The sequence below is a fragment of the Propithecus coquereli genome, unplaced genomic scaffold (genome assembly GCF_000956105.1).
Source record: "Propithecus coquereli isolate 6110/MARCELLA unplaced genomic scaffold, Pcoq_1.0 Scaffold23, whole genome shotgun sequence".
Lineage (NCBI taxonomy): Eukaryota > Metazoa > Chordata > Mammalia > Primates > Indriidae > Propithecus > Propithecus coquereli.
This window is the reverse complement of record NW_012147841.1, coordinates 8,374,138-8,386,763: the sequence shown is the minus strand read 5'-3', so window position 1 is coordinate 8,386,763 and position 12,626 is coordinate 8,374,138. Positions and strand designations below refer to the sequence as shown.

Here is a 12,626-nt window from a genome sequence, read left to right as displayed (position 1 = left end):
GCTAAATTATTTTTTGTTTTGGAAAATATAGTTATTTGTCATTTTACATATTTTTAACATATGGGTTATTTATGGTAACATGTAATGGGCTTCTTATTGTCATTTTAAACGGATGTTAAATTTAACCATTTCTCAATTTTAATTTCTAATACTGTCTCTCTCTCTCCATATATATGTGTGTGTCTATATATGTGTGTCTCCTATATAAAAACCATTCTTTGGATTTCTCAGTAACTGTGGAGTCTGAGACCCAAAAGTTTGAGAAATGCTGCTGAACAGTATATTCCCTTATGGGAATATACCACATTTATTCATTTCTTCTATGACTAGTAGACATGTGGGTTGTTTCTAGTCTGGGACTATAACAAATAAGGATGCTATGTATATTCCTGTCCATGTCTTTTGGTATACATTATGCATCCATCTCTGTTGAGTTCATACCTAGGAGTAGAATTGCTGGGCCACAGGGCATGTTTACACATAGTTTTAATAGACACTGTTTTACAAAGTGGTTACTGAGCATTTAAAATGTGGTTAGTCAAACTGAAATGGAATTAGTATAACACACCGGATTTTGAGGAATTAGTATGAAAAACACAAAACAATGTCTCATTAATAATTATTTTCTGTTCACTACATGTTGAAATGACATTATTTCAGATATACTGAATTAAATATATTAACATTAATTTCACGTGTTTTTCTTTTTTTTTTTTTTTACATGGCTACTAGAAAATTTAAAACTACATATATGATTTACATTTGAGGCTCACATTATATATCCAAGATGCATCTAAGAAGGGTACCTAGTTTTAAGGAACCAGGAAAGACTCCCCAAACGAGGCAGCATCTAAAGGAAAGCCAAAGGAAAAGCAGGAGTAAGCCTAGTGAAGAAAGTGGTGGAAGAAGAAAGATAAAAGTCAGGCAGAGGAACAGTATGCAAAGGCCAGGAGACACAAAGTTCAGTATGACAGAAACATGCTACAGGGGAGAAGGAAGGGCAGTGGTGAAGGGGAGTGACAAGAGACGAGGCAGAAAGGTTAAAAGTAACTCATGAAGGCTCCAGTTAGTTATGTTTGTATTTTAAGAATAGGGAACTACTGTTGGGTTTTAAGCAAAAAGTACACAATCAGATCTGTACTTTAGTAAAAAGTGAAAGATTTATTCAATCTGAAATCAGAGTATCAGATCCGTACTTTGGAAAAGTTACTGTGGCTGTTGCTATGTGTTATATGACTGAATTGGAACATGACTACAACCAAGACTAGTTGGGGGCTCTTATAACAATGTGGACAAAAAATAATGGGCCTCTACATGAAGAGAACAGCAGTGGAGACACAGGAACCTTAGGCAAGATTACTACTCTCAAGCTTCAGTTTCTTCTAATACTACCCAACTCGCAGAGACATTTTGAGGATTAATCATGGCATCCTTTGGTAAAGGTGTTCTGCATTTTAACTATTAGTAAAAGGTTTTGGTGTTATTAGAACAGGCAACAATAATTTCAAGAAACTGAATTCTATCTCAGAATATACCAAATACAAAGAGTCATCTTATATTTTCTCCAACATACATAAAACCTAAAAGATGCTTTGACTATTAATAAAATTAAGTCAGATAATAAAAGACTTACTCTCTTTTTTATATTTGAAAAGGTAAATTCCAACTACTAAACATCCTACTGTGCTCCATTTAATCCTAATATTAAAAGATTATCACCATTTTTTATTTCTCTATAAACTGAAATGTAAGTGAATTAAGCAGAGGTAACAAGTTAGACTCATTGAATGGTAAGGACATGAGCATAAAACAATTTCACATCTTCATCATACTGATACTACGACAGTTTAAGAAGAAAATTATAGAAAACTATAGAAAATTGTTCCATTTTTTTTTATTTACTTTCAAGTTTTTGGATCTACTAAAGTTATACCTTCTATAAAAAAGCTACACAATTCCGAAAAAAGGGGTTAAAGCTCCATTTTTTCCAAATATGTTCTGAAATTCACTAATCTTTCAATATATTCTTGACTCTTCCAAAGACAGAAGGCAATCTCTATTGATCAATTGATCTCTATTGATCATAGAGCACTTACGTTGGGCAAACAGGTATTTGAAATCTAGCTTTTGCTTCTAGCCTGAAATACTCTCAAAACACTGTAGAAAGTTATGTTCAATACTTATCTCATTGACAAAAATGACTGCCCTTAGAACTGAGTTCTCCAAAGAACCTTCTTTTCTCCCCTTACAAGTCCTCATCCGTTCTCGTTATGTTGCACGACTATTCACCACATTATCTCTTCTTGCCCTGAGTGTTCTTAGCCTTCTTTATTCTAGATTAAATTATAGAAACTTAACTTCCTAAGGGTCCAAACTGTTCTACCGAATTGAGAGAAAAGAAATCACTCTCAACTTCTCATTCCTCCTCTTCACTGATGATCTCACATCATATTACTTTGAGAAAATAGGAACAATCAGATGTCACCTCCTTCCCACCCCAAAACCTACAGACCTAAATACACCAATATTTTCCTCTTTCCCTCTTGTGACAAGAGAAGTACTTCTTTTTTGTCTATTTAAAGGGCAATTTATGTTCTTCTATCTCCACTGCTACTACCTTGGTCCAAGATCCTGTGTCTCTCACCTGCATTACAGCCAAAATATCATCCCATGGCTACTCCTGCCCACTTCACAGCAGTAATCAACATAGTAGCAAAAGTGAAGGTTTCAAAACATAAATCACATTATGTCACGTCTTAAACCCCTTCAATAGTTATAATTACAATAAAACCCAAACTCTTTACCACAGATTCTAAAGTCCTGAGTTCTGCATATCACTCTAACCTCACCTTGTCACTTTCCCTTATGACAACTATGCTGATTTCACTGACTCATTTATTTACCTGCAACATACCAGTTATTTCAAATCAACTCTTCCCTGATTCTGGGCCTTTCGTGTGCTGTTCCTACAGGCAAACAAAGCTCTCTTATTCCAACTGTAACATGGTTAGCTATCCATCAGATCTTATAAATGTCCCCTTCTCAAAGAACTCTTCCCCTGATTGCTCTATTATTCACTATCTCTGCCCCTTGTTCATTTCTGTTAGAGCACTCATTACAACTTACTCGCTGGACTTTAAGCTTCATTAGGGCAGAAACTGTCCATAAAGTTGTATCTAACACAGTGCCAGAATAAGGAAGTACTCAACAAATATTTGCTAATGAATTAATAAGTGAAGAGACAGACAGGATTAGGTTGCAATCGTGAGTCTACTACTTTCTAGTGGTTTGATAAGTCACACTGTCTCTGAGCTTCAATTTTCTCATTCATAAAAAAGGAATAAATACCTTACAGGACTGCTAAATTCGACCCACTAGAGATTAACTGGTAATGAATAAAGATCAAGTACAATACCTGTAACTTAATAAACGCTATAAGCTTATTTAATAAATGTTAGTTTCCTTTCCTCCTCTCTATAGCTTATACAGCGAGAATTCCCTAAGCTAATTCAGTATAGAAACTAAATATATTATTTGAATCTACTTAAAAAGAAGACACTCTGGGCCGGGCGCGGTGGCTCACGCCTGCAATCCTAGCACTCTGGGAGGCCGGGGCGGGCGGATTGTTTGAGCTCAGGAGTTCGAGACCAGCCTGAGCAAGAGCGAGACCCCATCTCTACTAAAAAATAGAAACAAATTAATCGGACAACTAAAAATATATACAGAAAAAATTAGCCGGGCATGGTGGCGCATGCCTGTAGTCCCAGCTACTCGGGAGGCTGAGGCAGAAGGATCGCTTGAGTCCAGGAGTGTGAGGTTGCTGTGAGCAAGGCTGACACCAAGGCGCTCACTCTAGCCAGGGCAACAGAGTGAGACTCTGTCTCAAAAAAAAAAAAAAAAAAAAAGAAGACACTTTGATGACATGTACCTGAACAGATAGATTGGTAACTTGTATTTGCAGGATCTAATCCTAAATTTTAGAAAATGGGAATAAGAAGTATACATCTATTGCCCACCTCTTTCAAAAAGGAAGGGGCAGGTAGGTGGTGAGGAGAAAAGAAGGAGAAACAAAAGGGAAAGGTAACCTTAGAAATTAGAGATCATCAATTCAACTTCAATTCCTAAATTTAGAATAACCTTCCTTTACACATACGGACTTGCAGCAAGAACAGGATTAATATTCATTCTAAAATTCTGAAAGCAAAACATTTTCTATTTACTTAGATCTATATAAATCTCATCTATATTTAATATATTTTTTACTTAACTTTCACTCTTTGAAATGTAGTATCACTGGTAAAATGTACCAAAACAACAACAAAAAAAACCAAACCAAAAACCAACAACATCTCAGATCAGAAACACAAAAATTCTCCTTGTTGCCTTAAGTTTTTAATAAGCTTTTAATTTTCTAACCACAAAAATAAATCTTAACATTTTCTTTAACTTCTGCTCACTTTTTAGCCTAACATCCCTCTTATGTTCTTCAAATGAGATTTTACTTTCTAGAAATCTTCTAAATCATTTACTGTGCATCATTCAAATCTCCTTCATACTCTTTCTGGAATATAGCTTATCCCTCTAAAAGTGGTCATTTAACACTTTCTGAACTCAAGGAGGGGTTTACAATTAAGCAATTAATTCAGTTTTATTCAACGTATTTTATGTAATCAAGCTTGACTTTTTCAGAAGTAATTGGTATCAGATTTAGATTTTTTTTCATGTTCCAGTTACTTCTACAACCTTTCTAAAATTGGAACTTCTAGTCTACCTTTAAACTGGAAATTTATAAAGTGCTACTGAATGTTCCATAAAATTCATAGGAAAAGATTCATCCATTAGATACATGCAAGAGTAAAAAAGGGCATTTTATGCTACCACATCTAGAACAGTACTGTGCACAGTAAAGACTCTTGACTGTAATAAGCTGAAAAACAGTTTTAAAATGAGTTTTATCACAAATCAGTCAGAATATGCCAGGAAGAGTTCCTAGTGCTACCAAATGCTCTAGCAGCAAGTAAACAAAAACTAACCATCTTCAATTCTTCAAGACTATTATGAAATGATATACAAACACAACAAACATTCTAAATTATATTTTAAGGCTTCATCTAGGGCAGTATTTTTCAAACTAAGGACTGCAATCTATTAGAGAGTCCAAAATTAATTTACTGAGTCCAGATCAGCAAAGAAAGAAAGAAAGGGTAAGGGGGAGGAAAAATAAATAGAAGATACGTGAGTGTACCACAGGTAGTAAGGGTGAATACCATTCCATGAACTTTGTTTTGTTCTCTATGTATATAGTACCCAGAGCAATGTGTATTTTAAGGGTGAGTTTGAGTTAAAGAAAACACTGATCTGGAAGACAGACAGAAGTGGACAGGATAACACAATGAAACTATCAGAATTATCAAACTGTGGTTTGGGAGGTGAGCAAGACTAACAGCTTCTATTAACTAGGAGACAGAGGTTTTGAAAACTTCTATATGTTTGTAAAAGCCAGACTTCCCTAAGTGAAAAATGACAAAGCACTTCTCCTCTTACAGTAGGCCTAGGACAATGTTTAGCAAAGCTTTTGGTTGCCACTACTAATGTTCTTATCCCTTGAAACTTCTCAAGAAGGCAGAGGTCAACCTTTACTTTCTCCTCCTAACTCTTAGGCACGCTGAATGCAGTTAAGATACAGCAGCCTCTAAACGATAATTAGTGGTCCTCTAGAAAACACTAACTGTATTCTGTATCACAATTTAAAATTTCAAATAAGACTCTCATTCAGTAACTTGGAACTACAATAGCCACATATCACAGTCCACTAAAATGGTCATGTGAAGAGAATGAACACCAAAATAATTACAGATTTTTTTTAAAAAAGGTATATAAAAGGTTTCAAAGATTCAAAACACATCTTGGAGCCATTTAATTTAGCAGTTAATAGACAAGAAAGAGTAGCTCTGTGAGGAATTAGTATTGGAATTCTCTAAATACTGGCCAATCAATCTGCTTCTCTATATTAAGAATGATTCTGAATATTCAGCTGCTTTAACAGAGCTTTCTAATTATTTTTGAAGCCATTAAAAAATACATCTTGACTGTGAAGGGCACAGTTTCATAAATTATAGCTAATATCTGTTCTAAGAAGCTCAAGGTTATAAGCTATTTCTCAGGATGTATCCACTACACATTACAACTACTACATAAGTTATCCAAATTCCAGTATTGTTACAAAAACCACATCCCCCTATATTACTGTTATAGCTTTTTTTAACTAATATAAACCCACATATGGTTAGAGAGACACAATAGGACACAAAAATGCAGTTGTAAAGATTTCCCTAGTTGCAGGGTGAAGAGTTCCTTTAATCTCTGCTGATATAGTTTAACGTTCTGTCTGGCTCACTACCTCCTTTTCTCTTATACTTTGAAACTTGCTGTGCCTTGAGACATCAACCTTGGCATAATCACCTAATAGTTTTATAATCTGGGCCCATGCTGTTGGAAAAAGGAGTTTCAGTCTTTGCTTACTAACAATTCCTAACTGAACACAAATTCCCAAAAGATAAACTTGATAAGCACCTACCAGAAAGTCACTTTGTGTACAAGTACAAAAGAACGCACCAAGCAAATTATTGGGTTCACAGCCTCTTATCCTTAGAGGCAAAAGACTTTTAGTTCAAACATTAATGACATAGGATTTAATGAAAGAAGAGCCCATTTATTTACCTATTCTGATCAGACATCACAGAAATTCAACTCTGAATAGAAGACAAAGCTAGACAATCTAATCACCCTAAATTAAAGATGCCTCTTACTTTCTTCTCTCTCTCGGGCCATTTTACACCAAACCTAGAGCAGAACTGTACCTACCTTCAGGCTAGAAGAAACAACATAATAGCTTATTGATCTCCGGTGTAGACCCAAACCCACAAGTCATCAGGCAAGCAGGAATCACAGCTACTTGATGCAAGTAACAATCAAAGTCATGCACTGGGTTTTATGGTCACGCACAAGCACACCATTGGCAATTACCACATCAAATATGGACCAAACCACTGTCCTCCCCAAAACAAAAACAATAATAATCAGGTAAGGGAGCAACACATCCTGAATTACACAAAAGACTACTGTTTCTTGGCTGTCAGTAAATGCCAATTTAAGTTCATTAAATTCTTCGTTTAGTGACATTTCTCAGGTTTTAAAAGCTACCACCACATTCGATTCCACGGACAAATGCTTTTAAAACAGATAATACTTGCTGATGAATTACATGTTTACTGAATCCTGTCACCACCACCATTATATTAATACTAATTGAATCACTGTTTGTGGCAAATGACTTAGACTTTTTATAAGTAAAATTTACCAAAGAATGGTAACTTCTAATTATTTCCTTCTGGAGAAATCAAAGCAACACTCCAAAAAGGAAAGGTTAACTGTGTTCTCTGAAATACCTATTCAATGTGTTTAACTGATGAACTAAAAACGGTGAAGTCAGAAATGGAACTCAATTCTCTCAAGAAATGACTGTTCTTTCCAATTAATTCCATTTGGCTCTTGTTCTGACCCCAAGGCAATATAATGCTTAGTCCTCACACGTAGTTTTCAGCCTTCTCTTAACCTGAAAGGAGTTATTTCTAACCCGATCCACCGACTGGAATAAAGCAACAGTGACAACAGTAGCGGACGACGATGGGTGAAATGACAACTAAGCTAGGAGTCAGGACAGACCTGCACAACCGATTTGGGAGAGATTGAGGTGGGGCTGGAAACTATTTTCTGGCCTTCTCCCGCGAGCTGCTCCCGGGGAACCAACAGGATCCTGCATGCCCCGGATCAACAGAGTCTGGCCCCGAGGTTGAGGGATGGGGAGGAAGCAGCGGGGTGCTTTTTCGGGGAATGGGGTAAGGGAGGGATTGGTGTGGTGGGAATTTCATTGTGGCGAGAACTTCCGAACCCCAAAGGGTAGGAGGTGGCAGGGCCGTCCCGGCAGCGGCGGGGGCGACCTCCCCTTCTTTCTCACACAGTCACACATCTTTGTGTGTATGGACTGTGCAAGGCGCTGAGTCCTCGAGGAGCCGGCCGCTGGGGCCCTCGAGCCCAGCTCGGGAAGTCCGCCCGCCCCCCCTCGCTCCACCAGGGCCCTCCCAGCCGGGACCCCCAGCCTCTCTCCAACACCCCGAGGCTCTGGGGTGGGCGAGCGGACGAAAGCATCTCCGTACGGGGACACCCCTTCTGCCGCATCCACCCCTCGCGAGGTCTTTGTCCCGCCGGCCGCCAGGGTCTCCCCCGGCTGTCTAGGGGAACCCCCGTCCTGGAGGCCTCGGGACGCCGGTCGTCCCAGCTTTGTTCGGTCAGCGGGGCGCAGGAACGCGGACACTTACCGTACACCCCAGCCAGGAAAAGCAAGAGCAACGCAGACCTCCACCGCGGAGACTCTTTTGTGCTCCAGCGACCGGCCATAACCACGGCAGATGGAGAGAGAGAAGAGATGGAAGAGGAGGGGGAGGAGGAGCTGGGGCTAGACGCCGTCGCCGCTGCCGCCGCCGCCGCCGCCAAGCCCCCGGCTGCTCCCTGCGCTCTCCGCGGCGGCGGGAGGGGGAGGGGAGGGGCCGCCACTCGCGCGCGCTCCCTCCCTCCGGCCCTCGCTCTGCCGCTCGCCCGCTCCCACCTCGGGCGGCGCGAGAGCCCCACGCGGGGCAGCCCTCGCGAGGCAAGGGCAGGCAGCGCGCGCGCCGGCCCTGAAGCGAGGGGTTGGCGAACGCGGGACTCCGGCCTCCCGCCGCACAAGCTAGCCGGCGCCGCCACCCGCCAGACTGAGCGCGCGCTCATCCGTGCGATCGGCAATCCCCTGGCCCGCCTTCCTAGGTTCCCGCCCCGCGCTCTGCTGGACTTTCCCAGTCTCGGGGCCGTTTTCCCCGCGACTGGAGCCCCAGGAGCAAGACAGTGCCAATCGATGAGCGAGCGCGCGAACGCCAGCCGCTGGATGCCCGGGGGTCGGAGAGCCGGGCCAGTGGAGGAGCTTGCACTCAGTCTGAGGCCTGGGCGCTGGCCCAGGGGTGGGGTAGGGGCAAGTTGGGCGGCTGAAGTTGGCTATGTGTAAAGGAAGAGTGGGTGGCCGAGGCTGAGAACTTGGTAGTTCCCACCCCTACCCGGACCCCACATGCCTCCGCTTGAGATACTTGAGATCAGCGCGGAGCTTGCCTAGGGGTGGGCGCAAGTTCGTGCGGCTGACCCCGGCCAAGGGGCGGTTGCGGGGCCATGTGGGTGCCCACGGTCAGGGTGCCCGGAATGTGTCGCAAGGCTGGAATGCAGAGTTCTTCCAGTCTGGCGTGGAAGCCGCGGGAGGCCGTTTGACATCTCAAGCGGGGGATGGAGGGTGTAGCCGGCTGGAATGCTTGGCTGGAGTCGACCTGGGGTTTCGGAGGAGAGGAAGGGAGTGTTCATCCAACACGCTCCAATTTCCCTAAATCTTTTCCCCTGCTCCCAACAAATGTGACCTTGCCTTAGATCCCGTAACACTTCTAAATACATCTGTAGTGACACTGGCACGTCAGACCTTCGGTCTTGTGTTTGTAAAGTGCTTCTCTATAAAGTCTTACTTCTGCATTTAGATTTATCATTGCCCTTCACTAGCACTCTCTAGGCTATTCATTGAAGACCTACAATGCACTATGCTGTCCTGCTGACATGGTTATTTCTTTTTAATTCCTAACAACTTTGCGAGATATATATTATTACCCACATTTTATAGATAAGAAAATAAGACTTAGAGAGGTTAAATTACTAAAACGATATAGCAAGTAAATAGTTTGAAACAGTTTTTCTCACTCCAAGGTTAAGACTGTTTCCCCTATACCACAGCAAACTCTCTAGCACAATATTTAGTGCATAATAAGTAAATGTTAAATTTTAAGGCATACATTTTGGGGAGTGCATTAGGTTTCCCTCTAACTCCTACCGATTTGTCCCCTTTGAGATTTTCTCCCAGGAAATGGTATTCCAAAAGATAAAAGAAAAAAATGTACTGACAAATACTACAAAAATCTAATAATTAACAAATCTTGTTTTTATCATCTTGCAAAAAAGTAACCAGAACTCTAAAAATGTTTTATATTCTCATTGGAGAAAAAGAAGCAACTTCAGAATTCTTCACTAAACTTACAGTTGTCTTCCCTAGTTTTAGGATTCTAAACTCCACTCATTTCTTGTGACCTCTTTCTATACATTGCACTTCCATGACAGCTGTGTTTAGGCCAGGCTACAAGCAAAGTGAAGAAAGTAGACTGGACCTGTTCACAGCATCTTCCCCTGTCCACTATTAACACTTTTTGAGGAACCCTATCCCCAACACAAGACACACAATGCCCTCAGCAGTCCCCAACTATCACACCCCTCCCACTCCTACACTTGCTTGTCCACCTAGATCTGTCTTCTCAGACTTACCAGGTTCTCAAACTTTTGAGCATCTGGGTCCCTTTAGCACTTAAAATTTGGTGAGGACTCCAAAAAGCCTTTGTTTATATGAGTCATATCTATCGATATTTACCATTTAGAAATTAAAATAAAATTTTAAAATACTTGTAAAGTCATTTTAAATAAAAAAATACAAGTTTACATAAGTCTATTTTCCAAAACAAAAAATTTAGTGAGAAGAGTGGTATTGTTTTCCATCTTTATAAATCTCCCTAATATCTGTCTTAATAGAAGACAGCTGGATTCTCATAACTGCTTCTGCATCCAATCTGTTGCAATATGTTGTTTTGGTTGAAGCGTATGAAGAAAATCCAGACTCACACAGATATATAAATTGGCAAAGGGAGGACCTCATGTACCTTCCTGAAATAGTCTCAGCAACACTCCCACCAACTCCCCTCCACCCAATAAAATTTTGAGAACTGTTGATCCAGGTGTCTGTCTTAACGCCTTCGAAACCTAAGTATTTTGTTTCTCATTGGAAAGGATCTAACAGGTATTCAATGTTCACTAATGAAGGATATTTATGTTTTATGAAGGGACATTTTTATTTACACAAAACAACTCTAATAGGATATCAGACATTGGTAAGCAACACAGCACAGAATAGGAGCTCAATGGTAGTTACTCTTTTTGTCACCTAATCTACCTAGCCGGCTATTTAGGCTGATACATCAAGTAGCGCATACATGAGAAAGTGCTTTAAAATCCATAAAAACTATAGATGTAAAGTGGCTAGTATTGCAACAATTCCATTACAGTTAGACTACTGATTCCAGCTGGCCAGCATTCTGATCTGTACCCTATAAAGCATAAATCATGCCCCTGAGACCCACGTGGTTCTTAATCTGGGTCACCTGGATCCGTAGATGGGCTTTCAAGGGTCTCATAAGCCTTCTGAAATTGTATGAAAGTTTTGTGCTCATGTACTTTTATAGGAAGAAGATTCATTATTTTAAGCAGATTCTTGAGGGATTGTGTTGACCATTTTTTAAAAATACAGTTTGAAAAAAATTGAATGAGGCAACTATTTAAGTTGCTTCTTAATCCTTTTCCAAGTGGTTCTAGAACTTCTCAAGTAGATGTAATTGGGAGTGGAGAAGTACATGGACTGCTTCTTTTTCCCTAGACGTATTTTGAAAAGGGCCATAATCCTCCACTTTATGGAAATATGCCCTTAAATAATAAATCCTTTTGTTTGGTTTTAAACTTTTCTTCTTTGTTTGGTTATCATCACATATAATGGTTTGATGTTTACTCTTGTTATCAATAAAAATTTGTTCTGTCCCAATGTCAACCCTGCTCCATTTAGTAGCATTTAAGAATCTCATCAACACTGTGAGGTTAGAATGGAAATTTAAGTTTTCCACTCTAAGCATCATCTTTTATTGGAAAGAAAATTGATGATAGTGGGTTTTCTACTTGGCATGCTGCCAGACAAAACTAAATCTTAGAACTCCCCCTCAAAGAAATATTAAGTTTTAAAAAGAAAAACAAACTTGAAAAAAACATAAATAACAAAAGGGGAAAGAGAAACTTTTTTTAAAAAGATTGCAGTTAAATAAATGAGATTTCCTTACAAGTAAATTGTAATTTCCGTTGGAGTTGAATAATATAGGGTAGCAAATGAGATCCATCAATCTTGGCAACTTTTTCTATACCAGTTCACTAGCACATTTATTGTGGTTATTATTTATTCTATGCTCTGACAGCATATCCGGCATTGTACTAAATAGTCAAAGACATAATCCTGGCTGTAAATTAAGTAGCCCAAATCCATATAGATTTAGTTTTGCCCTCATAAACTCAACTTCTTAATTGTGAAACCAGAGCATGCATGAACTTATAGTGGTGATAACATCTGTCTCTTGTAGGCATATAAAACAATTGCCCCCACCCAAGAAAAAAGGAGTGAAAGAAGAGTTAACTATAGATATTAGTAATTATAAAGTGATACTCTGAGCTTTTTTGTCGTTTAACTGCAAAGTTTCAAAAGGCATATAACTTTGTGTTTAAGTTCTTGCTACGATTGATCGAGGATATAAACTGAAAATGCATGTAGGATGAAATTTCATTCCATGTCCCCATGAGTCCATCAGAGTGAATTTGGCAACTGTGATGGCAACCCAATGGCTCTTTGTAGGGAAATATTGCTA

General features: G+C 39.8%; 1 protein-coding gene across 2 annotated transcripts in view; it reads right to left on the bottom strand.

Moving 5' to 3' along the window:
- Positions 1-8,571, bottom strand: part of LRP12 (low density lipoprotein receptor-related protein 12) — a 112,155-nt gene extending 103,584 nt beyond the window's left edge. For both annotated transcript variants that reach the window (XM_012645302.1, XM_012645303.1), the window contains exon 1: positions 8,379-8,571. In XM_012645302.1, coding sequence (XP_012500756.1) covers positions 8,379-8,457 — 79 coding nt within the window. In that variant the 5' untranslated portion in view covers positions 8,458-8,571. The remainder of the gene's footprint in view (positions 1-8,378) is intronic.
- Between the last annotated feature and the right edge of the window lie 4,055 nt (positions 8,572-12,626).